This window comes from Choloepus didactylus, chromosome 14 (assembly GCF_015220235.1).
Source record: "Choloepus didactylus isolate mChoDid1 chromosome 14, mChoDid1.pri, whole genome shotgun sequence".
NCBI classification, from domain to species: domain Eukaryota; kingdom Metazoa; phylum Chordata; class Mammalia; order Pilosa; family Megalonychidae; genus Choloepus; species Choloepus didactylus.
This window is the reverse complement of record NC_051320.1, coordinates 65,620,356-65,647,478: the sequence shown is the minus strand read 5'-3', so window position 1 is coordinate 65,647,478 and position 27,123 is coordinate 65,620,356. Positions and strand designations below refer to the sequence as shown.

Genomic DNA, 27,123 nt, shown 5'->3' with positions numbered 1-27,123 from the left:
CTCTCAACCCCGTGTCCTCATGAAAGGGTGGAATCATTTTCACTCTTCCTTCGAAGAATCTAGGGACTCTGATCTAGCTCCCCCAGGGCATAATCTTGGTCTACACTGAGTTCTCCTTGGAGGTGGCAGCAGCCCATCTCCACACCGTGCAGATCCAAGGAGACTCAGCAGTGGGTGATGCTGCCCTTGAGACCTAACTGGGACTTCTCCCCACATAGTGCAGGAGTCCACTGGAAGTCAAATCAAGTCCTCCATTTCTCATCTCTCTCTCTCTCTCTCTCTCTCTCTCTCTATCTATCTATCTATCTTCAGTTCTCCAAGGCTTCCCAACACTCTCCTTGCCTCCACTCTGAGAACCTCCTCTTGATCACTTTCACTGTTCCCTCTAGCTTCTTGCTTGGTTTCTGTGTCTCTAGAAATCTGGAGACTCTGATTTGGCTCCCCCAGGACATAATCTCGGTCTACTCTGAGTTCTCTGGCTCTCTCCTCAGAGGTGGCAGGACCCCGTCTCCATGCCATGCAGATCCAAGGAGACTCAGAGCGGCAGGTGAGGCTACCCTTGAGACCTAACTGGGGCTTCTCCCCATGTCATTCAGGGGTCTGATGGGAATCAAATCAAGTCCCCCATTTCTCTCCCTCTCAGGCTTTCTGAGACTTCTCCACACTCTCTGTGTTCCTTCCTCTGGGGGCCACCTCTTGCTCCTCACTAGCCCATTCTCTTGCCCTTCAGGCCCTTCCTCCCCTGCAGAGATCCTCTCCCTGCCTCCAGGACAGTCTCCTTCTTTCTCCTCTGTATGCCTTTCAGTGCCTTCTGAGAGATTCCATCCTTGTAACACAGGATTCTGGGCTAAGGATTCTTGTACCAAACATTCTAGGGATTCACCTGTGGTCTATGCCTGTGGGAACTGAGTACTCTCCAATGGGAGTGTGTCCCTTCCAGGCCTCTATTGAGACCCATTGCTGCTGAATATAAAGCTTCCCTTCTAGAGCATGCTCACTCTTTGGTCCTCAGGAAACTAGAGGACCAGGTATTTCCAGGAGTGGTGACCTAGACTTCTCTCAGGTATGGCATGGCCCCACCTTGTGAGTATAGGTCTAGACATCTCCCAGGGAGGAATGTCCTGGGGATGCCCAGCGACACGTCCTGGGATGCTCAGTGACTTTTCTCACTGGGTTCCAAAGACACTAGGCTGGCAAGGAGGAAAGACTCCTGGAAAGCATTGTTCTGGAATTCTTTCAGGCAAGGCCTGGGAAACCCCTGGAAGTGTAGGAAAGGCATCTCAGGGATGACCAGCAGCTTTACTCTCCATGTTCCCAAGACATTGAGCGGCAGAGAGAGAAACCTCAGCTCTGATGTGTGTTGGGATGCCAAGTGGTCACACTGGGGCTAGTGAAGCTCCTCTGTTTCTTTTTCAGAGAAAATATGAAACATCAACAGTCAATACAAGCTAAAAGATGGGGAAGCATAGCCTTCCAGTGGGCCTCTCAATTACAATACCATCCTTCAGTTTGTAAAAGACAAGGAAAGTAGCCAGAAATTCCCAATGCCCAGATGTTTATGGCTCTATCAAGACAAGGACCTGAGAGGCACTTGTCGCTTGTGTTATGTCCATGTCTCAATTTCCATTAGAGAAGGTCTCCTTGATGATCCCCTTTTAAGACAATAGGGACCATATAGACACCTGTTTGAAGAAGGCATAAGAAAATGTACCACCATGCCAATTAAATATTATAAGCTACAGGAGATCACTGGCCCTGTTCCAGGGGAGGCTAGTAGAAGCCCTAAAGAAGTATATTGTTGTAAGCCTGGATTCTTAGGAAGGTCAGATTTTGCTGGGCACTCATTTCACCAGCCAGTCTGCCCTGACATTTGGAGAAGGCTGCAAAAGCTTTCCACAGGCTCGCAAACTCCCACGAATGACCTATTAGAAACTGCCTTTTCTGTCTTTAACAAGCCGGAGAAGGCCAAGGAGGAGGAGAAGGCAAAGAGAGGCAAGCAGAAGAACAGAGAACAGGCTCAGCTTATTGCAGTCGTTGTTAAAAGTGCCCTGTCCCCTCCGGGTCACTGCAAGTGGCTCCAAGCCTCAAGGGCCTTGCTTCAACTGTTGGTCAGAGGGCCACTGGCAGAGAGAGCGCCAGAAACCTCAGGACACCTCACGATCCTGGGACCCACCCAGGGCCTTGTCCCAAGTGCCACCAGCCCGGGGCTAAGCCAGGGACCGCACCGTGTCCTGAAGGGGGGTCAGAACGCTCCCAGAACCCTGACCGCAGCAAGTAAAGAGGACTGAGGGTGCCCGAGGCCACATTATGGCTCTGCTGACCACATCTGACCATCAACCTAGAGGAGCCTCAGGTGACACTCGACGTGGCAGGTAAGATTATTGATTTTTAAATTAATACTGGAGCCACTTACTCTGCCCTGAACTGCCACTCTGCACCTACTTCCACTGGGACTTGCTTATTTATGGGAGTTAGCAGTAACGCTAAAACTAGAACCTTCACTACCCTTCTCCTTTGTAGGCTTGAGAACATTCTGGTTTTCCATCAATTTCTCATTGTCCCTGAATGCTTCACCCCCTTCTAGGGAGGGATCTTCTTCACTCCCCGGAAGCCACCTTAAGATGAGTAGACCTGGCTAGTGTTTACTGGGTTGTGTGCCCTGAGGCCCTACTAGATTGAGGCCTTTGGCATCCCAAAGGAGATCCTTAAGCAAATCGACACCTCTGTATGGCACATGGAATGACAGTATCTCAGGGCAAGCCCGCCTTCAGGTTCTTAGACCTGGATCTTAAAGATGCATTTTTTTGTATCCCTCTTCACCTTGACTCTCAATACCTATTTGCTTTTGAATGGCAAGGACTTAAGGGCAGGCTTCCCACCCAGCTCACCTAGACAGTGCTGCCCCAAAGGTTTGGAAATGGTCCCCCGTATCTTTCAGAATGCCTTAGGGGCAGACTTACTGACCTCCAACTGCCTCCAAGCACAGTCTTGCAATATGTTAATTTTGTGGACTAACATATTCCTAATAGGAAACTAAATTTTGTTTATTGTAATCAATGCTGACTAAAATTTCATAAGATTGTCTAAAGGAATATGGTTTGACCTAAAATAAAATAGCTAGTTTTAATGTGTAAGACAAGAGCTAAATGTTTTCTCTCTGTCAAAATAATGTAAATTGCTAGTCTATTCTTAATGAAAGGTTATAAAAGGTTTTTCTTAACCATCTGAATACTCTGTCTAGAAGACAAAGATTTTATATCATATCAGAATAATATCCTTGTTGATGTTTATGTTGACTTTATCATTTTTTATTTCAAAAGACAAGTCTTATCACTCTTAAAGAAAAACTATTACAAAGGATTTGTTCTTTCACCTTGTAAAAGTGAGGTGCTAACATATTTTAACATATTACATAGGAAGTTTTCAGGATGTATTACAATAATTAAGAGATTTTCTATCTGTGCTGGTTTGAATGTATTATGTCCCTCAGAAAAAGCCATATTCTTTGATGCAATCTTGTGGGGCAAACAGAACAGTGGGGATTAAGTTGGAACGTTTGGATTAGGTTGTTTGCATGGAGATGCGCCCCACCCAACTGTGGACGATAACTGATGGGATATTTCTGTGGAGGCGTGGCCCCACCAATTCGGGGTGGGCCTTGATCAGTGGAGCCATATAAATGAGCTGGCTCAGAGAGAGGGAACTCACGGAGTGCAGCTGGGAGTGATGTTTTGAAGAGGAGCAAGCTTGCTAGAGAGGAACGTCCTGGGAGAAAGCCGTTTTGAGGCCAGAGCTTTGGAGCAGACGCCAGCTGCCTTCCCAGCTAGCAGAGGTTTTCTGGATGCCATTGGCCATCCTCCAGTGAAGGCACCTGATTGCTGAGGTGTTACCTTGGACACTTTATGGCCTTAAGACTGTAACTGTGTAGCGAAATAAACCCCCATTTTATAAAAGCCTATCCATCTCTGGTGTTTTGCATTCTGCAGCATTAGCAAACTATAACACTATCCTTCTATTAAGCTATATTTAGAGATAGTATAAAATTCCTAAAAACTTGGCTATGTTCTCACTGTCCATGTTGTAATCTGATACTGATGTGTGAGACAACAGTATGATGACAAACATGGTTTTAGTTATTCTTAGAAAAAAGTTACAGATCATAGAAACAACCAAAATTACTTATCAGTTACACTCTTTGCTCTAATGCTTCTCTAAAAGTACATGTAGTCAGCTATAACTCAGAACTTAATCTTCAACAAAAAAGGATTTTAAAAGAGAAACAAGGCAAATATGTACCTGTTAATTAACGTAACCCTGAAAAATGTGTAGAGGTAAACAAGACATTAATGACCCCAATATAAGACAATTGTCAAATGTTTTCATTTTGGAAAGTAGCTCCATTTATAAATGTTTATAAAAAATTAAGGCTTACTCAGAGACATGAGTAGACATTTGCATACTGATGACTGAAGGGTCCATCGACTGATGAGTGGAAGGGCGAACTCTCGTGTATATGTATGGTGGAATACTGTGTGGCTACAGAAAACAATGAACTCATGAAGCATGCAATGAGGTGAATGAAGCTTGAGGACATTATGTTGAGTGAAATAAGCCAGAAACAAAAGGAAAAATATTGTACGGTCTCATTTAGAAAATGCTTATAAGAAAATTAGGGCCTAGATTATAAGCTCTTAGTCACATTTATTCCTGAATTTGAAGTGTTATTTCTATATTCTGAGATCCTGTGCTCTTTGTGTATTACCTGGTAGTTCCCTGGAAATTTAGGTACCTGTGTGTCACCTAAGACTCAGAGTTAGAGTTCTGCAGCACTGAAAGTCAGCATTACCCCCTATAGCAACTGTTAAAGAACCTGAAAAAGAGATTAGACTTAGTTAGAGATATGAATGAAGCTGATACGATTGGGACTAAGGTAAATCAGAATACAGGGTAACAGATGATATTGTCTGCATTTTAAAACTTCAACTTCTGTGTGAGACCAAAGGGAGGATGTTTATTTTGTCCAAAATTTAAATTTTATGTAGCACACTATCTAACTTAACATGTCTGGCTATTCCATTTAAACAACCTAATTACATGGAGCCTAGAATAGGAAATCAGATCATGTAATTCTGTATAGCTTAATGTAATACCCTGCTACATTCTAGAGTATTTTGAGCAGAAAATAAAAAAGTATTTGCAGAGTCCCCTGAGGGACTAGAGAAAAAATATGGAACTATTAAACTACCCTTGCTGGGAAATTCCTGATATTCACTCAAGCATTAGGGACTCCCAATTTAATAAGCCAAGCCCTCGATCTTGAGGCTTGCCCTTATGAAACTTAGTTCTGTAATGGCAAAGCTAAACCTACTTATAATTATGCCTGAAAGTTACCCCTGGAGAACCTCTTTTGTTGCTCAGATGTGGCCTCTTTCTCTCTAAGTGAAACTCTGCAAATAAACTCATTACCCTCCCCCATTATGTAGGACATGACTCCCAGGGACAGAAGTCTCCCTGGCAACATGGGAGATGACTCCCAGGGATGAGCCTGGCCCTGGCATCCTGGGATTGACAATGCCTTCTTGACCAAAAGGGGGACAAGAAATGAAATTAAAGTTTCAGTGGCTAAGAGATTTCAAATAGAGTCAAGAAGTTACTCTTGAGTCATTCTAGAAGTTACTCTTATGCAAGTTTCAGCCAGATATTGCCAACTGCCACAGTTTGCCAAGCCCCAACCAACAATGTTCCTGAAAACTCTTGTTCCTGCTTCTGTTCAGACCACATATACTAAAACTTCTCACCAAGTTTGTTTCTTCCAGATCAGAGGCCTTTCACAACAAACTCCTCCTCACCAGAGGCTACACTCCCGTTCCCCATGCTCAACCAGCCACCCTCAATAGCATAGACAGAGACTTCTATGCTCCCACAAGTAGGGCCTGTGACCCACCGGCAGCTTGGAAGCAGCTACAGAAGATGGACCATCAGCCCAAAGTCCCCTAACATTAAGGGGAAAGTTGAGGCAGGGTTAGAATTTGGGTGGTGGTGGGCTGATGAGCAAAGGGAAAATTCCAAGAAGCAGTCAGGCTAGAAGAAGAAAGATATCTCTGAGAAGCATGGAGCCAACTGACCTTGCCTGAGTGACTCATCTATGATCAAGCATCAGCGAAGGAGAAAAAAGGGGAGGGTAGTAAAATAGTTAATAAAAATTACAAAAGGAACAAAATCTGTAAAAGCTGATTGCCCCACAGTGCCAGGGCCTCTCACCTCTTGCCTCTATTTCCTTAGGAGAGTACCTATATGCTCTTTTTCTGCAAGTGTACTTAATAAATTTTCTGCCCGCTTATTCAGGAAAAAAAAAAAAAAAACCTTATCAGTAGGAAGGTGGTTATCTAAGCTTAATAAGCCCACCCAATCATATATTACTCAGTCATTTAAAACGGTGATTACATAGATTATTTAATACCATGTAGAAATACTAATATGTGAGAAATGACTATGAAATTGTGTATATGATCCCATTTATGTAAAAAACAAGATATAGAAGGAAAAGACAGACTTTCATCTCATGATGCATAAAAGCAGAATAGTGAAATATTTTCACTCTTTTCCAAATGTTCTATATTGTGGTTATAATTCTTTCATAATACAAACAAATTTCAATTTTAAAGGAAATACATGTATTTTTCTCTTGGCAGAGAAAATTCAGATATGGGAAAGCATTTTCTCTTAGTTCAGGAGTTTTTGTATGACAATTTTAAAATTCTTATCACATGCATCAAAATGGCCAAGAACCCAACTACATGAAACTGTATTTCATATATTCTTCAATATATTCATTGATTTTGTTTTAGAAAAAATGAAATGCATATGAAGATTATCATGTTGTTTTTATGATACTGAAGAATATCCTGTGGTTTCCCTACCTTATCTCCTGGAAGTCCAGTCTGGCTGAAATAAATAGCATAACGGTCATCACCTTTGATGTAGAACCTATAAACATCAGAATCTGGAGCCACCAGAAATCCACTGAAGCGTGCAACAAACATGTCTTGTTCCATGGGCCAAATATAGGAAGCTGAATCTACCCAGCTGGCACCCAGGTATCCTGGGGTATTTTCATTGAATTCAAGTATCTCTTCAAGATGTACCGGCCGGCTATTATTCCATACCTCAAGCTTCAAGCCTCTCCCACCTGAACATAATAAAATAAAGTAAGCATTTTATCAGCACTACTACACAGCATACCAATGGTTTTCCATCTGTGTGGTAGTTACAGATGTTCTATTTCAGTTCACATCTTTAGCAAATGTGTGCAAAGAAAACAATTACACATACCCTTACATGTACCTGCATCCATACAAAATGCTATCAGGACAGACTACAATTCACCTCACTTCTCTGGGCTGCAGTTTCCCCTATGTAAAATGGGAGTAACAATACTACTTTCATTGTTGTTGTGAGGATTAGATACAACATATATGCAACACCTGGAACTTGGTAAGTGCTTTACTTATAATAATAATATAATAATTATTACTATGATATGACAGATAAAACTTTATTTAGTTTAGTCTAAAGACTTCAAGAGTCAGACCACTTGATTTGAAAACCTTGGCCTTGATTATTCTCTTTAACAAAAGTTACTCAATTAGTGGCTTACAACTAATTAAAGAGCAAGCACTGTTGGCTTTAAGATTTCTGTCAGCAGTTCTTTCCCTTCTTCCCTCCCTCCCTTCTTTCCTTCCTTCTTCCTTTCTTTCATCATTCCCTCTGGTTTTGGATTTCATCTCTTTCTTGGACACAATCAGAAAGAGAGTATTTTCTTTAAAGGTATATCTACATTTGCCAGTGTAAAGCCTCTAATAATTGTTTTTCCTAGTCAGAAAGGAGCCATTTCCCTCTCTGCTTTGTTTTGACTTTTTTAAAAAAATTCACCAACAATCAGGCTCATGCCCTCCTCCAGTAGCTTTAAGCTTGTCTGGATCTGGAATACAACAGCTTCTCCTCTTCAGCTGAGCATGGTTGGAGAAAAAGCTTGAGCAATTCAACCTTTTACTGTAGCAGCATTCTCTGATATATACAACTTTCTTCAAAGTTATCAACTACAAATATAAAATTTTTTAAACTCAACATTTTTTTTTCTAATATTCAAAGCAAAGAAATTTACGGGTTTGGTAAACAGAATTTACTTGTCTTCAAATATCAACCAAGAACACAGTTCTTGAGACTGGACAAGTCTCAAGAATTTTAAACGTTTTCTTCTCGATTGAAAAGAAGGGTTTGGGGCAGGGGGTTGGGGTGACTTTAACTGGTGCTGGGACAGAAGGGAACCGGCTCTTTACAGTGCCTGGTGTTCTAGTCCTTTACCTCGCCTGAGGCTTCCCTTTTCTCTGGAGGTGGAATCATGAACTTTTGTCCTAACATCCTCTCCCCCACTTCCCAGGAGCTTTAAAGGTCAGTAACTGAAGCTCAGGACTATACATTTTTAACAGTTTTTACAGTTTTGGATAAAGATTGAAATAAAGTGAAGAGGGTTTGGTGGAGGGAGAGGCGAGGAGGAGATTTGACTGTGTGCACAAGATTTGAGATCTACACTACCCTCAAAATATACACAGCTGCACTTTCACTAGGCCACAAGAGGAGAGTTTAAAAATGATTTTGCTATATTTCTCTCATCCTCTCTTTTTCACTCCTAAATCATTCTAGAACAATAAGGATTTAACTTCCTCCATTTTTTTTTAACCAGGAAAGTTTTTACAATCTCCCATAAGCCTATACCAGCAGTTAGTAATAATCATTTAATTTGAAATAAAGGCACCATTGTTCTGTATCAACAGAGACAAGCTATTTTCAGTATGATGTTTCTGGGGAATTTAAGATGGGTTTACATCCACTGGTGTAGCCTTGATTCAGCTACTTAAATACAAATGTTTCCTAACCCAGAGAGTACAAAGAAAAAAGTAGGAGGAAATTTATTATAATTCTCTTCCAATAAAAAAAGCCAAAAAAAAAAAAACACCTTTTTTAAAAAATTAATGACATATGTCAAAATGCTTTTTTTAATGAAAATATAGACATGGCCATTCTCTCCTACGGTAACTTACCTGGATATACAGTTCTGAGACTATGAGGTCTGGGTGGTGTCTTGCAGCATATAGTATTTTCTGTGACATTCAAAATATCACAGTCCTGACCTATAGAGGGGCAAGGGACAGAACTGTTACTACTGAGCCTTCTGAATGCAATTCATAGCAGCCTTTCTAGAAGTATGTTTTTCATTTGAAAGAAAGTTGGACAAGCAAGAGGAAAAGTTGGGGACTCTTCATTTCCTTTTCATACTCTCCATTAGAGCTCCTCAGTCATTAGTTACCATACTTCCACAAGTAAATATTTTTCTGGAAAAATATTTCTAGACTGAAATAGAAAATTTCACATCTGAGAAACAAAATATAAAATTTGATAAACTATCTCATAAGATTATTTCACATCTGTCTCCAGAGATGTCTTATGTTTTGTTTCTTGTAAATAAGTTGTTGAATAAACCCATCTGTGGTCACAATTTCCAAAGGTAGATGATTCCAGTCTTCTTAGGTAAGAAAATGGTAGTTTGGTCCAAGTTGTTCAAATGAAAACAAAAAGGATAATACTTTTTAAATAATATTTTCACAGGCTGGATAAAAGCAAAACAGACATAGGTCAAAAAGAGAATGACTATAATGTATGCACAGGCACAATTAGACTTGGGGGAGGGTCCCTATTTTAGATGTCCCTGTGCCCCTCACAGTGCCTCATGTGGAGCTGGCCCTCAGATGGTCATCACAGCTCACAAAAGGAAAGGGCATGGGAAATGGAAGGAGTTACTTTTGAAAAGATTTGCTTGGTGGCCTGGTAAATTTAAACTTTCAACACTACCTTTCACTATTTTTAATACTTCGTAGATACAAGAAAACTGAACTAGAAAATAGAGATATTAGACCAACTTAATCCATTTTCTTTGGATTAAAGGAACGAGACATAAACAGATGACTATTTTCAAGAAATTATTAAGGTTTCAAAAATCTCCAGTGTGGATACCCCATCATTGGCAGTGAAATCTGATAGCAAATTATCATGCTATCCTTCATAACAATTATATCATTGTCAAAATAAGCGTAATACTAGTTCATAAGGCACATTATATAAGTTTAAAATATTTTATGACTCTGGTTTTAATATTTATAATATAAGACCAGAAAATACAGTATATAAAATTTAAAAATGGTATAACCCAGGTTTTAACATTTATGCAGATGGCCAAGAAGGATTCATGGGTGCAGATAGATACTGTGTGTATGTTAGATGAGGTTGCTTTATATTTATTTCCTTCTTGAAACAGCATTTGGCTGGCTCATGGGCATATTCCTTGAAAGGTAGAAATTGCCAAAGCAGGAGGACTATATCAGAAAAAGAATGTGCCCAGTTGCCTGGACAGGCATCCGATACCCTGCCTGTCAAGGTAGCCATTATGACTGAACGGGAAGATTCCCACTATCACTTTCACCCCAACCTCCCTTTTGATCTGGCTATCTCACCACCTATGAACAGATCTAGACCAGATACATAAAAATGATGCATAATCAGAGAACTGAATGCTAAGTGCATTTGTAAACACATAGTTACATATTCTTCCCAGGCCAGTATCATCAGTAATTGCTTATATGCAGATGAAACAAAGTATATGAGAAGGATGTGAGGACAGGATCCCAAAATTACTTTAATTTTTCATATAACTAGTCAACCATTGAAAAGTAACAACAGTTCAAGAAGGGCATTTAAGAACTTAATTAAATAGAGAGCAGGTGTGTCCCTAAATTGTGGTGAGGAATTGATGGTTGGCAATCACGATGCTACTACACAATGTCTTAGGTGCCGACCTCAGAGCCCAAGTCCTAGTCACAGAAGTCTGCAAAAAGCAGCCCTCACTGGAAAACTGCAGTGGGAAAAGCATCAAGCCCCTGCACCAAAATACCTGTGTAAAAATACCCCATTTAAAAAGTTAAGACATTGATTGAGAAAAGACTACTAATCACCCTACAAATTGTTAAAGATAAAGGAAGGAGTTGTTCTTATAAAGTAACATATTAAAAATACCTCCAACTAGAACTCTGGTTGGCAAATCTGTTTTATCAAAGAACCGTCCTCTTATTGTTAGCCTGGTGCCACCTTGAACACTTCCTTGTGAAGGTGAAATTCTAGTGACCTCTGGGGGGCAAAGCACATTAAATAAAATGTCATGAATATTATGCACAAACCAAATGCTTGATTTTTTTTTAATTTCCTTAATTACCTACCCACAGAACCTTGCAAAGAATAGATATTGGATTGCTGAATGAAAGAATTAGATGTTTCATTATTTGATGCAGTTCTCCAAAAAGGACAAGAAACATTGTTTTCACCAAGACCTACATTCCCCGGGGACCAGACTTCAGTGGTTACTGGTGCTAAAAGACTGAGGTAATGGAGGATCGAGGGAGTAAGGAAAATGTGGGCTGAGCATAGAAGTTTGGTTCCAAAAGGAAAGGCAGGAAGGCAAGTAGAACAGCTGCTTCTCCCATTTGCTCTACAAGAATCAATCTTTCCTTCATTTGCAGACCAACCTCTTATATTTACATTTTTCTCATATATTAATATATTAGGTATAATTGGATTTCTTTTGGTTTTGTATGTAAAACTTTTAGATGTTTTGATAAACTAGCCCAGTGTATGACATACAATAAATTCTTAGTAATATTTAATCTTATTAAATTCTACCACAGTTCTATGTATTCTTACACATGAGTTCTCACATTCAACAAATTTCTAGAAAAAGCCAGGGTATTTCACATTTGATTGACTCCAAACTACACTTTTTTTTACATTTTAGTATCTTTGAAATCTGAAGGTGCCACTAAATCTCTCCTTATCTGGAATGAAGTAAAATTCTTTCAGGAGGATTTGTGTTTCCTTCTGACACTTTCTGGGTGTACTACCAATCTGAGACTTCTTCAAATTAAATTAAATTAAATTAAATTAATATCTGACTGAGGATTCCATTGGCCCACACTGAGAACCTAAATTCTGGCCTCAAATCTGAGAAAGTACTGGCATCTTGTAATTTAAATGGACAGATGAGGGTTTTCTCCTCCCTCCACCCACAGCCAAAGTTGAAACACTTCCCTGCTGTCTCTTTTGGTGTGACAAGTTTATTTCTCAAACAACCTTATACTAGAAATGTATTTTTCAGGGTCCTAGCTTAATGTCAGGGTTTCAAAGATGACCCTTTCATAAAAAAAACCAGGTGGCTTTTGTTTCTTAACAGTTCATAAAATAATAGCACACCTTACAAGTATTATTGTCTAAAATTTGCTCTCATTCTCTCACATACCACAAACACACAAAGTGAAAGACCACATACCTGCATAAGATTGAAACATTGAAATTTTATTGAGAGAAGAAACAAAATACGTCATTTTCTGTGGGAAACTCCTGTTTAAAAAAAAAAAGTAAAAATTCCAGTTTTAAGAATAACGTTTATTTTAGGAAAATGTGTCTTTTACTTTAATAATAGAAACCATATCAGTCACTTGTACAGAGGCATGAGGGAACTTCAGGGGAGAGGAGATAAAAACATTCTGTTTCATGATTTGGTTGCTAATGACACATGGCTATACATTTGTAAGAACTCACTGAACTGCACACTTAAATATGTACCTCTTACTGTATGTAAATTATGCCTCAATAAAGTTGATTTTTTTTAAATTATATTAACATAAAAAAACAGACAAGAGGATTGCCCCTCACAAAGGCTGGGCTCTTCCACTGACACTGTCCATTTAGTGTTATGATAACAAGCATTTATTAACTACTTATCAGGTACTGGGCTAAGAGCTTTGTATTTATTATACCATTTAATCCTTACAACAAACCCATGGGTTAGGTGAAGCTCAGAGAGGTTATGTATCTTGCTCAGGATCAAAAAGCATGTAAGTGGCAAGGACAGAATTTGAAGCCAGGTGGTTTTTGAGTTAGAATCCCTGACTCCTAACTTGTTTACTACCCAGTACTCCCCACTGCCTAGTAGCCTGTGTGAGATACAAATGGGTGAGAGTAAGTTAACATGAATTCATCATATTTAAATCACCCTTAAAAAAGGCAAAGCCTGCTCATATTTTTTGATAGATACACACTTGTACTTCCTTCACCTGTAGAGTTACTAAGGGAAAGAATCTTATCCTAGGAAATTACATGTGTTCGTCTTAATTAACTGAATGAAATTCATAGAAAAGTTAAATTCAAACATTAAGACTCAAGATCCAATCATCATAATTATAACATGCTGAACTAGAATCTAAAAGGAAAATGCAAATCTTGTAGTTGAGTCAAGCCGTTAGCTCTCCTAAAAATCTAACTCAGACAATAAAACGTGCATTTGTAAGACTAAAGAGTCCCTGGAAATAGTTTGTGCTAAGTTAGTTATTTAAGAAATTCATACTGGATTTTATGTTTTCATGTTGTTAGCCTTAGTTCAATTTCCCAAAGATGTGAAACCATGCTAGCTCCAACAATATTGTTTCTGGTCAGATTCTGCATGTGAAAAATTAAATCTGCTTCTTAAATTAGTGCAAAAATGGCCTCCTGAAATAAAATTTGAAAGCAATTTATTTTGAATGACACTGAGGTGATTTTCACTAATTCATTGATAATGACAAGGCATTTTTCAATTAAGGCAGCCTCATCTGGACCTTATCAGTTTGAAACAGCTGTTCTTTAAACTTAGGGTAAAAGAGGAGAGAAGGTTGGCTATTAAAAGAAACACAGAATGGGTGCCACAACGGTCTTTAACTGGTTCCTCTGATATTCAAAAATGCTCCTGAAATTTTTAAAATACTAATTTTATAACTTATGAAATGATTTAACATCCTAACAATGCAATGTAATTTTTAAAATAGAGTTTTAGGACATGAATATAGTATTTCTAACAGTTATCTTAAATTCCTAAGAATGTTTCACATAGAAACACATTTTCCTTAATGCTGAGACATTAATTCAAAAGGACAGCTAGTGGGGTTTTTTTGTTTTTTTGTTTTTTTAAAGAAGCACAATGATTCTGATCACAGAATCAACAATTTTATGAGGTATTTTTTGCCTATTTTACATAAAAATTTGCTGGCATTTTTAAATTGAAATTTTCCTGTCATATTAATGGAGTGCATTGATATAAGTATACTTCTCAGACACATTCAAGCCTGATCAGTCAAACCTACTTTCTGATAATTATTTCTCTGAGTGATATATGATGGATTTGGCTGTTAATACCTTTCATACAGATTCAGAACTAAGAATCCATTTTTCTCACTATAGAGGAGTGGTATTAAAAGCATAAAAGAGCCAAAGGTGGTTCAAGAAGTCATTTAAAACTTAATAATTGTTGCTTCTAACATGGTTTTCTAATATTTTCAATAAAATCCTACTGCCCTATTCTATCAAGTTATATGTAAGTCAGCCATGCCTGTGAAGAGAATAACTATAAATATGGGACTCTAAATCACTTACCCCATGTATATAACAAACGTGACTCCTAGCACCATTTATCAATCAACCACTCTGATTTGCCCTTGGATTGTAATTATTCAGTCCAGTCTATATTAGTCTATACTAAAGTGTCCAGCCCAAGCACCACTTGGTCATAAACCAATTACCCACAGGGGTCTTAAAATATTGTGATAGTAAATTCGATCTCTCTACCTCCATTGCAAATCCATGCGGGCAGGAACCAAGGATCATCCTTCTCTTGCAGTCTGCTGTCAGCTGGCCAGTATTTCTCAATGGGATGTGCTATGGCATCTTGGACAATTCATTTAGGTTTTGCACATCCATGGTCCTGCCCACTAAAGGCTATTAGCATGCCACAGTTATGGCGACAGCCAACAAATACCCCACAGGTTTGCAAATTATCCTGGGAGTGGGATGATGCCACCCTGGTAGAGAGTCCTGGATCAGGATGTTAAGTAGCAATGAGACATGGCACTTGTGGCTGAAACCCTCCTGCAATCATGGTACAACAACTAGAATGAAAAGCTCAGGTCCTAGAGCTAGACTGCATGGGTTCACACACCAGCTTTGCTTCCTACTAGGTAATAACCCTGGACAAATTACTTAACATTCCTTAGTCTCATTTTCCCTGTGTGCAACACAGGGAGGATGACAGTACTCAATTTATAGACTGTCCGGGAAGATTAAACTAGATCATGTATATAGAGTTTAACACCACACCTGCCACTAAATGTTAGCTATAGTTATTATTATAGTTATTATTATATCAAATGAGGTTTGCAAGAGATGGTAAAATTGGCATATTCTGATATTTCTATATATGTACAATGATCTTTCTTACTTAAATTAGGATGTAGGATAACTGGAAATGAGTTCTAGCTTTATTAAACATCATGAATATAAGTTATTAACAATGGTGTTAAACTGGACAATTAAAAGCTGAACTATCTTTGACAACTTTACATGTCTTGATACTTTAATAGAAAACCATTTTCAGATAATATTAACTATGAGGTTTTAATTACTCTTACATTAGTTGAAATCAAAATTTAATTGCTTTAATTATCAGAACTACAATTAAATAAGAACTACCACACATAAAATAACACTTTTTAATACTGTAAGCAAACACTTTTTTTGTTGTTGTTTTAGTTAATGTCAGATTTCCCAACAATTGAAAAGTCAAAATGAGATGCAAATTATGAGTGACAGGGAGTCACAGACACTTTAAAAGTCAATTTGGGGGATGAAAGTGAATACATTTTTCACCTCTAGGTCTATAGCACAAGGTACACATTTTATTTTATCCACCCCATTGAGTCAATTATGAAAATTATTATTTACAGAATGACTTACCTTCCAAAATCACTATCTAAGATGAAGCTGACATTGTGATGACCTGGAATTAATTAAAATATATAATTAAATTGTCAATCACAGGAGACAATATATTATAAAACTGATTTAAAGGTACAGAAAAGAAATATAAAATCAAAACTGGAATTATACAACTACCTATTAATACTTAAAGAAACAAAAACTGGACCATCTTAAAGAAGTACTTACATTTTTAAAATGCACACAAGATTTCTCAAGATTATAACTAGAAAAACCTGACTAAATATAATAATAAAGAAATAATAAAATATAGATATATAATCATATTGTCCTCACATTTCATTCATTAATTCAACAGCTATTTAATGGTGTTAGACACTCTGCTAGGTGCAGAGAGATGCAGACTGAGCACATAGATATTGTCCTCTTCCTGGAGCACACTGTCTATTGGAAGATACAATTATTAGGTAAAATGAAACAAACATGACTGAAAATTGTGATAAGGCTATCAAAGAAAATAGAGTAAACTTTGAGAATGTAATATAGGGGGTCATGGAAGGTTTTTTTGAGGACTTGACATTTTATCTGAAATGTTCAGGATAGGAAACTTCCAAAGGTACTGAGGCAGAAGCAAGTGAAGTGATTCAAGAACTAGAAGATCTATGGATTCCAATAGCAAGGGGGTAAAATGGAGTATAATGAAGCCTATAGGTAATATAGCTAAATTAGTCAAAGAATCCTCTAGAGGATGGAAGGAGAAAGAAAAAGAAACTTGGAGAAGCTGACCTAAAATGTAAACCTTAAGAAAAAGTTAATTCATACATGTTTGCATGAAACTGGAAAGAAGCCAAGAAAAAGAGAAAATACTAATTTTTTGAAAAGGGTGAGAAGAGGTTTAGGAGAGAACAAAACAAGGAAATATTTTGAGACATGCATCTGTGAGAATTATGAAGAATGATGACCAACACTTACCAATATAAGTTCCAGTCATTTTACAAATCATGGAACCCACATCTCCATTTGGATGGTCCAATTTTAGACCATACCTAATAAAATATACTTGTTAATATCAAGTTTTATATTGACACTAAAATTTAAAAATTTGTCTTTCCCTTAAAAAGCATCTTATTAATTTTAGAATGTGTATCACGACAGAAACTTTTGTTACAAGCAAAATCTCTGTATAATGAAAATATTTCCCAACCTTGTTTGAAGAGGTTTGAATAAAACTTCATTTAACATTTAAAGATTTTATAATTAATTTGGCTATCCCCTTTGATGTTTCTTTTTAAATATTTAAAATACTACCAAGTGGAACAATTACTTGATAAAGATACTTCTCAAAAATCTTTTCTCATAATAATGTAGATAGTTGTTCATATTATACTACATTAGAGACATAAGGGAACATCAGGTAACACTTAATATATAAATGACTGCTAATTTGGTATTTATATATTATAATTTATGCTATATTATAAAGCATTTAGTTATGAAGTATTTCTAGAAATTACTATTTAAAATTAGTATATTTATATCTGCTATTTATTTTTCTAAGGAAAAGTATTTGAATTACTTACAAATTATCAGATTGTGGTATGAGAAGCTCACAGGGCATTCCTCCAATATATACTCTGCATAAATATTTTTATTAGAAAAGATTAAATTGTATTGAATGAACTGTTTCAAAATGCTCTCCTCCCATCAAGCTCACTAGTCACTTTATATTTTTCTCTCAATCATGTATTATGATCCATCACTCATTCATTCAACAAACATCTACTGAACACTTATTACATGGCAGTGATCCCTGCCCTCACAGGACTGATGTTCTAACTGGGGAGACTGACAATAAATATTATAGTCATGGCTTACATGGTGAATTAGAAGGCATTAAGTACCACGGGGAAAGGAAAAGTAGAAGCAGATAATGGGGACTCATCTACCTGAAGGGCAATTAATTCAGATAAAAGCCATAATTTTTAGTAAGTTTCATACTGCAGGAATTAAGCAAGGTAAACAACAGAGGCACCAAAAACTTATTAGGATGAAGTGAAAATCCAGCGGCATCAGTGATATATAAATGGGAATAATACAATGAGAAGAAGCAGGGTTAGGTTGCGAGGTCACCTGCTTTCGCACGTGCTCAAGCTGATCGGGTCTGATCTATCACGTTAAGGCTCATAGATAGTGATGCAGTTGGAGGCTCCCAGGGGACTAACTAATATAGTATCCCTCGTAGTTCCAGAATAAAGCATGCAGCCTCCGTAGCAGCAAATCTAGATTCACAAGTTCCGATACACACCTGGACTATAAAAATAAGGACTTCTGTTTGCAGAGAGCTTTGAACTTTTAAATACACTTTTACACACAAATCTTTCCATTTAATCATTACCTTAGGTTTGTGAAGTTAGTAAAATGAATTATGGTACCCATTATGTGATAACACGGATTCAAATTCTCCTTCAAAGCCCCTGACTCATTCCAACTAAATAAATTTAGCCCCTAACACTTTCAGGCTCTTACTGTGTTTAACCCATGCAACTGTCTTCTGAATCAGTAGCAATTATCCTTTTTAATGTTTAAGATGAAGAAACCGAGGCAGAGGGAATAAGCAGCTTGACCAAAGCTGCAACCCATAAATCCAGACAGTTTGTCTCTAGTCTACACCCACTCTTAACCACACTCTGATGCCCACAGTGGTCTGGATATGTGCATGTGTGGTAATATTACCTATTTGGCCTTCAACACATAACTTTTAAATTTTTTCTCACCTGAACGAATAGACCATAGCTCCTTAGTAGGCACTATGTTCTCTATTCCTTTGAATGCCTTCTATAATTTGTGACTGGTCTGAATTGGGAGATTTGCCAGAATTCACAAGACGTGAGAGACAGACACAGCTTAGCCCTCAGGTCTCCAGGCTTCCCACCCAGCACACAGCCACGGCTCTCTATTTCCTCACTAATAACAGAATCCAGGCACATGAAATGCCTCAGTGGCCTTAGTGTCATAATTAACATGGAGGAAATGAGATAAATGCAGCTCCAAGACCTTCCCACCCTCCCATTAATAGGCATATGAAATGTTTTGTGTATTTATATATAATACTTCAGGGTTCCGAGTACAAGGGTTGGCCTGACCTCTGAGGTCCTTTCTGACTTAGTGATTCTGTGAATTTATGAAATACTTCCCACCCATTACCTTGTATTAAGCACAAATTCCAGCTACAGTGGGGAAAAAACAAAGGAATCTCTTTTTGCAAATTAGAAGTATTATTTCCTGGTATCAATATGGGAAAGGGTAACTTATAATATTCCATCTAAGAAATAGATACCAACAGTCCATAACACTGAAATTACACAAACAGACAAAATCTTTACTTATGCTAAATTGTCTGTATCAAATATTAAATAATTGTTTATCTATTTAGCAGTTCTTTTATTATATATAGGAATTGATATGAAAATTTCCAGAATATTTCAGATGTATGCACATGTAATTTAATTGAGAGTTCTACCTCACAGAATGCCAGATAAATCACCTTTACTTCATTTAACACCTCTCGAATCCCTCATTTTACAAATTATATATGCATATGTGTATATATGTGCATATGTATATATATTAAATGTGCATGTGTATATGCACATGTATATATATTTTATATGCATGTGCATATATATGTGCAAATATATCTATATATATTTTATATGCATGTGCATATATATGTGCAAATATATCTATATATATTTTATATGCATGTGCATATATATGTGCAAATATATCTATTGCCTATTGCTATCTGAATTATTTATTTAGCAATTCACTCATTTTATACATGCATTAAATAAGGCTGAAGCATCTTGAAAGCCATGATACAGAATCTGTTCTTTCTTCTGTAGGAAATGAAGAGGACTTTCAGTCTTTTAAGGCAAAACTGAGATAAGTCCACCTATGTTATAGGAAGACAACTCCAGTGACAATGCTGTTTCCAGCCCAAAATATAATCATTTTTTGATGTTTGGTAAATGGCCCATGTTACCATCTTATTCCAGCTGGTAAATAGAGGAACCAGGATTCAAACCCTGGCCTGTTAACAGATTACTAACCACTTTTCAGTGCTCTTTTCTGTCCACCATGCTATAGCAGAAAAAGTGCCAAACTGCCTGTTGGGAGACTTGGTTCTTCCTCCCGAACTTGACTAAGAAACGTGACCTCTAGGCCTCAGCGTTTTTAGAGGTAGTTAGATGAAATCTTGAAGGTATCCTCTGGTAATAATGCTCTATGACTCTAACTCAATTGCTATTGGACTTGCTACTATGTGTCTTCTATTAATAAAATCCATCACAGAAAGAGAAGGAATTAGATCAGAAAAGAAAGCCATCTTGATCACTACTTTCATGTCAATGAATTATCCAACAGTCTATATTTCTTCCTATAATTTTGCTAAAAAACACTGGTTAGTCCTATCACATTGTGGTGGTTAATAATATCATTGGACCCACTATTTATAAAATATCAGATCCCATCTGAGTTATCAGAATATATTTCAACATCCAAAAATTTACCTTAAAATCCTAACATTTTTCCCATTTGAGCTTAGTGCAGTGTTACTTCCATAGACATCAGTGAAGATTCTGCCTTGGATTGTTATTAATGTACCTAATAACAGAAGGGGAAAAAAGTTCTGAGTAAGGATATCTCCTCACACATTTGATATCAAAACATTAGGAGTATTCCCAATAAAACCAGCATCCATATACTTATATGCCCTGTTCACCACTGTTGTTTAGTATTGTTCTGAAAGTTCTAGCAAACATAGTCAGTACCTAAAGAGGTGTTTCATGGAAGACTTGCTTGTGTCAATGGGTGATTAACTGGAAAAAATAAATAAGATGTCTACTTTACATTAAAACAAAATAAATTCTAGATGAAATAAAAGTTTAATATAAAAAGTAAAATCATAAGAAATCATTTTCAACCCTAGCAAAATAGGTGAATATTTATATATCATCTATATAACCTTGGGATGGTGGGTTGTTAGCATAAATATGAAAGAAGACATAACAAAGTTAAGATCTATAGATTTGATAATAAATATTAAAAGTCTCTGAATGACAGAAAAACCTGAATAAATTTTTAAAAGCATATGATACATTTGAAAAAATGTTTGCTATAAAAATGACATAAAATGGTTAAAATCCTTAATACATAAAGAATTCTTATGACTTAGGATGAAAAAAGATGACTAGCTTCAAATTAAGCAAAGGAGATAAACAAGAAATTTACAACAGAAGAAATATAAATGGTCAGTAAACCTAAAATACATTCCATTACATAAAATCAAAGACATGAAAAAACTTCTAAATGACCTACCATATTTTTTAATATATATAATTGAAAAAATAGTACTTAGAAATGTCAAAGTTACAAAATTTTTTAATATAAATAATTGAAAAAATAGTACTTAGAAATGTCAAAGTTACAAAATTCTCATGTGGTGCTGTTGGAATTATAAATTGGTATTATTATAGTTTTTATAATGAACATTTGCAAGCTAGCTAAATGTCCAGAAGGGAGAAGTTGACTATATTATAGTAGATTCAGATACAGCCATTAAAAATAATTTTTCAAAGATACTGATAACCTTGGGAAATCACATCTTTAAAGAATTTTAATGACTGGGAAAAATATTCACCACATAATTTTAAGTGGGAAAGTAGACTACAACACTGTGGTGCTTATGTGTGCCTGCGTGCTTGTATGTGTGCACATATATTCCAATTCTATAATAAAATATATATTTTCATACTTCACATATATTCACAGGTTAGGACTGGAGACAATACATCAAGTTGTTAATCATTGATCTCTGTGTGAGGTAGGATTATAAATAATTTATTTTTTTAACTTAACTGTGATGACTGGGTATAATTTTTATAATCAGGAAAATGATATAAATTTTTGGGCATTTATCTTACAGAGTAAAAAGTAACTTGAAATGTATTAATTATGATAACCAAAAGGTATTTTAGCTGTCACATAACAGACCTGGAGTTCCAGATAAAGGTGTGATGCTCCTTATTGTTGGGGTTCTGAAGCTTTTTGCCTGTAAAATAATGTCAATAAGCGGTCTTATCTCTATTTTACCCATAGTTTTATCGAGTGTTTCTACTTCTTCCATAATTTATATTTCAACAATATCTATGATATGACTGTCAAAATATTGCCTTCTACACATAAGAAGTAAAATTTAGAATATTATTCCCGTTATTCAAGATCCTTCCCTTATCCTCTAAAAGTCCACTTTCATTTCTATTATTGTGATATTTCAAAATGTTTAGTCTGGCACTTTAAAACTCAAATCATCCTTTTGTCATCAATATAAGCCAAATCACAGTGGTAAGATTCTGTGGTAAAACCTTTCAGGAATTTGGTGGAATAACATTATAGAAAGCCTATTCTCGGTTAAAACCATGAAGAAAAATTAAAGAAAAAAAAGTTTCAATAAAGAATAGAAATGTAAAGTTCACAAAAAAGAAAGAGGAGGAGGAGGAGAACAGAAACAAAACAGGGGGAAAACCCAGGAAAGTAAGCTTTTATAACCAAGTTAATGACAATTTTCTAGAGCTACTCAGGTATAATTCTTAGGAACTTGACTCCAAAGGGGAACTGGAAGACAGCAGAATTACAGGGAGGCCACCAGTGTGATGGAAACTCTAGTATTTGTGGCAGACAAAATAATGTCCCCCACTCCTCAAAGATGCTCATGTCCTAATCCTGGAACCTGTGAATATGGAAGGTTACATGGCAAAGGGGAATAAGGTTGCAGATGGAATGAAGGTTGCTAATCAGTTGAGTTTAAAGTAGGAAGATTAGCCTGGATTATCCAGGTGAGCCCAATGTAATCACAAGGGACCTTTTAAGTGGAAAAGGAAGACAGAAGAGGAGTCAGAGTTAGAGAAGGAGAGGTGAATATGCAAGCAAGATAAGAGTGATGTGGGTGAGAAGGACTGGGCCCAATGTTACTGACTTTGAAGATGGAGAAGGGGCCACAAGCCAAGGAATTTGGGCAGCCCCTAGAACCTATCAAAGGCAAGGAAACAGATCTTTCCTAGAGCCTCCAGAAAGGAGTGCAGCCCCCCTGACACCTTGATTTTAACCTGGTGAAACCTGTATCAGAATTCTAATTTACAGAACTGTAAGATAATTAATTTGTGTTGTTGAAAGCCACTGAGTTTGTAGCAATTTATTATGGCAGCAATAGAAAACTAATACATACCTGTTAGAGATACTTAAGTATCTCTACACACATATATGAGGCTGGAGGCACCACAGTTAAGAGCTCAGATTCTAGAGTCAGGCTGTCCACTTTCAAATTTGAGTTCTACCACCCCTGGCTGTGTGACCTTGGTAAGCAATATAATTTCTCAGTGCCTTGGTTTTATCATCCATGAAATAGAGACAATAATACTAGTATCCAGTTATAGGATTGTTGTGAGTCAAGTGTTAATAATCATAAAATATTTAGAGCAACACCTGGCACTTGGAAGATAATATTAATTATTTGTTATTATTATTCAAATAAACACAGGATAACTTCTTTTTAAAGGGTAAAATGAGAAATAATTACTGTGAAAGGGAAATATACTACAATGAGAAAAACAAAATTAAATCTGTAATTGATTTAAAGCACATACTGAATAGGCCAAGAGTAGAGCTCATGAGGCAAAATAAAGAGTCCTCAGTAACAGACACATGCAAGTGACAACCTACAATTAGAAACAAATAGTGCAGGAGAAAGCAAGGACCTAGAAATAGGTCAAGAAGACCCCAGCCTCAGAAAAAAAAGGCCAGAAACATGGGCAACATTTTCAAGGAATAACTGAAGTTTTTCTGGTCGTAAAGAATGGCCTCTTCATGGATACAAATATAATAAACAAAATAATCTAGAACCCGGTAGATTCCCAATAGTTGATCCTCCTTACCATTCAGGGACAACCTTAAAAAAAAAACAAACAATGCCCAGATATCTACTTAAACTAAGAGAGAGGAATTTTCAGACTGTCAAGAAAAAGTGATAAATTTTGAAATGTAAAGCTAAGCATGGCTTCAGACTTATTCTTTTTTTTTTTTTTTTTTAAATCATCATTTTATTGAGATATATTCACATACCACGCAGTCATACAAAACAAATTGTACTTTCGATTGTTTACAGTACCATTACATAGTTGTACATTCATCACCTAAATCAATCCCTGACACCTTCATTAGCACACACACAAAAATAACAAGAATAATAATTAGAGTGAAAAAGAGCAATTGAAGTAAAAAAGAACACTGGGTACCTTTGTCTGTCTGTTTCCCTCCCCTACTTTTCTACACATCCATCCATAAACTAGACAAGGTGGTGTTTGGTCCTTATGGCTTTCCCAATCCCATTGTCACCCCTCATAAGCTACATTTTTATACAACTGTCTTCGAGATTCATGGGTTCTGGGTTGTAGTTTGATAGTTTCAGGTATCCACCACCAGCTACCCCAATTCTTTAGAACCTAAAAAGGGTTGTCTAAAGTGTGCATAAGAGTGCCCACCAGAGTGACCTCTCGGCTCCTTTTGGAATCTCTCTGCCACTGAAGCTTATTTCATTTCCTTTCACATCCCCCTTTTGGTCAAGAAGATGTTCTCCATCCCACGATGCCGGGTCTACATTCCTCCCCGGGAGTCATATTCCACGTTGCCAGGGAGATTCACTTCCCTGGGTGTCTGATCCCACGTAGGGGGGAGGGCAGTGATTTCACCTTTCAAGTTGGCTTAGCCAGAGAGAGAGGGCCACATCTGAGCAACAAAGAGGCATTCAGGAGGAGACTCTTAGGCACAAATACAGGGAGGCCTAGCCTCTCCTTTGCAGCAACCGTCTTCCCAAGGGTAAAACTTATGGTAGAGGGCTCAACCCATCAAACCACCAGTCCCCTATGTCTGTGGTCATGTTAGCAACCATGGAGGTGGGGTAGGCGAATACCCCTGCATTCTCCACAGGCTCCTCAAGGGGGCACTACATCTTTTTTTTTTTTTTTTTTCCCCTTGTTTGTCTTTTTTCTTTTTTTTTTTTTTTTTTTTTTTTTAACTTTCCCTTCTTTTTTCAAATCACCTGTATGAAAAAAAAAGTTAAAAAGAAAACAAACATACAATAAAAGAGCATTTCAAAGAGACCATAGCAAGGGAGTAAGAAAAAGACAACTAACCTAAGATAACTGCTTAACTTCCAACATGTTCCTACTTTACCCCAAGAAAGTTACATAATATAGCAACATTTCAGTGAACTTGTTCCTACTACAACCATCAGAAATTAACAGACCATAGTCATTTCTGGGCATCCCCAGAACGTTAAATAGCTTATCTGTTCTTCCTGGATTATTGTTCCCCCTTCCTTAATTGCTCTCTACTGCTAGTTCCCCTACATTCTACATTATAAACCATTTGTTTTACATTTTTCAAAGTTCACATTAGTGGTAGCATATAATATTTCTCTTTTTGTGCCTGGCTTATTTCGCTCAGCATTATGTCTTCAAGGTTCATCCATGTTGTCATATGTTTCCCCAGATCGTTCCTTCTTACTGCCGCGTAGTATTCCATCGTGTGTATATACCACATTTTATTTATCCACTCATCTGTTGAAGGACATTTGGGTTGTTTCCATCTCTTGGCAATTGTGAATAATGCTGCTATGAACATTGGCGTGCAGATATCTGTTCGTGTCACTGCTTTCCGATCTTCCGGGTATATACCGAGGAGTGCAATCGCTGGATCGAATGGTAGCTCTATATCTAGTTTTCTAAGGAACTGCCAGACTGACTTCCAGAGTGGCTGAACCATTATACAGTCCCACCAACAATGAATAAGAGTTCCAATTTCTCCACATCCCCTCCAGCATTTGTAGTTTCCTGTTTGTTTAATGGCAGCCATTCTAACCGGTGTTAGATGGTATCTCATTGTGGTCTTAATTTGCATCTCTCTAATAGCTAGTGAAGCTGAACATTTTTTCATGTGTTTCTTGGTCATTTGTATTTCCTCTTCAGAGAACTGTCTTTTCATATCTTTTGCCCATTTTATAATTGGGCTGTCTGTACTATTGTCATTGAGTTGTAGGATTTCTTTGTATATGCAAGATATCAGTCTTTTGTCAGATACATGGTTTCCAAAAATTTTTTCCCATTGAGTTGGCTGCCTCTTTACCTTTTTGAGAAATTCCTTTGAGGTGCAGAAACTTCTAAGCTTGAGGAGTTCCCATTTATCTATTTTCTCTTTTGTTGCTTGTGCTTTGGGTGTAAAGTCTAGGAAGTGGCCTCCTAATACAAGGTCTTGAAGATGTTTTCCTACATTATCTTCTAGGAGTTTTATGGTACTTTCTTTTATATTGAGATCTTTGGTCCATTTTGAGTTAATTTTTGTGTAGGGGGTGAGGTAGGGGTCCTCTTTCATTCTTTTGGATATGGATATCCAACTCTCCCAGCCCCATTTGTTGAAAAGACCATTATGGCTCAGTTCGGTGACTTTGGGGGCCTTATCAAAGATCAGTCGGCCATAGATCTGAGGGTCTATCTCTGAATTCTCAATTCGATTCCATTGATCTATATGTCTATCTTTGTGCCAGTACCATGCTGTCTTGGCAACTGTGGCTTTATAATAAGCTTCAAAGTCAGGGAGTGTAAGTCCTCCCACTTCGTTTTTCTTTTTTAGAGTGTCTTTAGCAATTCGAGGCATCTTCCCTTTCCAAATAAATTTGATAACTAGCTTTTCCAAGTCTGCAAAGTAGGTTGTTGGAATTTTGATTGGGATTGCATTGAATCTGTAGATGAGTTTGGGTAGAATTGACATCTTAATGACATTTAGCCTTCCTATCCATGAACATGGAATATTTTTCCATCTTTTAAGGTCCCCTTCTATTTCTTTTAGTAGAGTTATGTAGTTTTCTTTGTATAGGTCTTTTACATCTTTGGTTAAGTTGATTCCTAGGTACTTGATTTTTTTAGTTGCTATTGAAAATGGTATCTTTTTCTTGAGTGTCTCTTCAGTTTGTTCATTTCTAGCATATAGAAACATTACTGACTTATGTGCATTAATCTTGTATCCCGCTACTTTGCTAAATTTGTTTATTAGCTCTAGTAGGTGTATCGTTGATTTCTCAGGGTTTTCTAGATATAAGATCATATC

At 37.1% G+C, this 27,123-nt stretch overlaps 1 protein-coding gene across 1 annotated transcript in view; it reads right to left on the bottom strand.

Annotated features, from left to right (window-relative positions):
* PKHD1L1 (PKHD1 like 1) overlaps window positions 1-27,123 on the bottom strand; it is a 192,017-nt gene that overhangs the window by 146,290 nt on the left and 18,604 nt on the right. Inside the window, 9 exon segments of the mRNA XM_037802604.1 lie at window positions 6,921-7,189; window positions 9,102-9,191; window positions 11,128-11,238; window positions 12,431-12,501; window positions 15,925-15,967; window positions 16,879-16,952; window positions 17,487-17,540; window positions 20,478-20,571; window positions 21,961-22,018. Of these exon segments, the coding sequence (XP_037658532.1) occupies window positions 6,921-7,189; window positions 9,102-9,191; window positions 11,128-11,238; window positions 12,431-12,501; window positions 15,925-15,967; window positions 16,879-16,952; window positions 17,487-17,540; window positions 20,478-20,571; window positions 21,961-22,018 (864 nt within the window).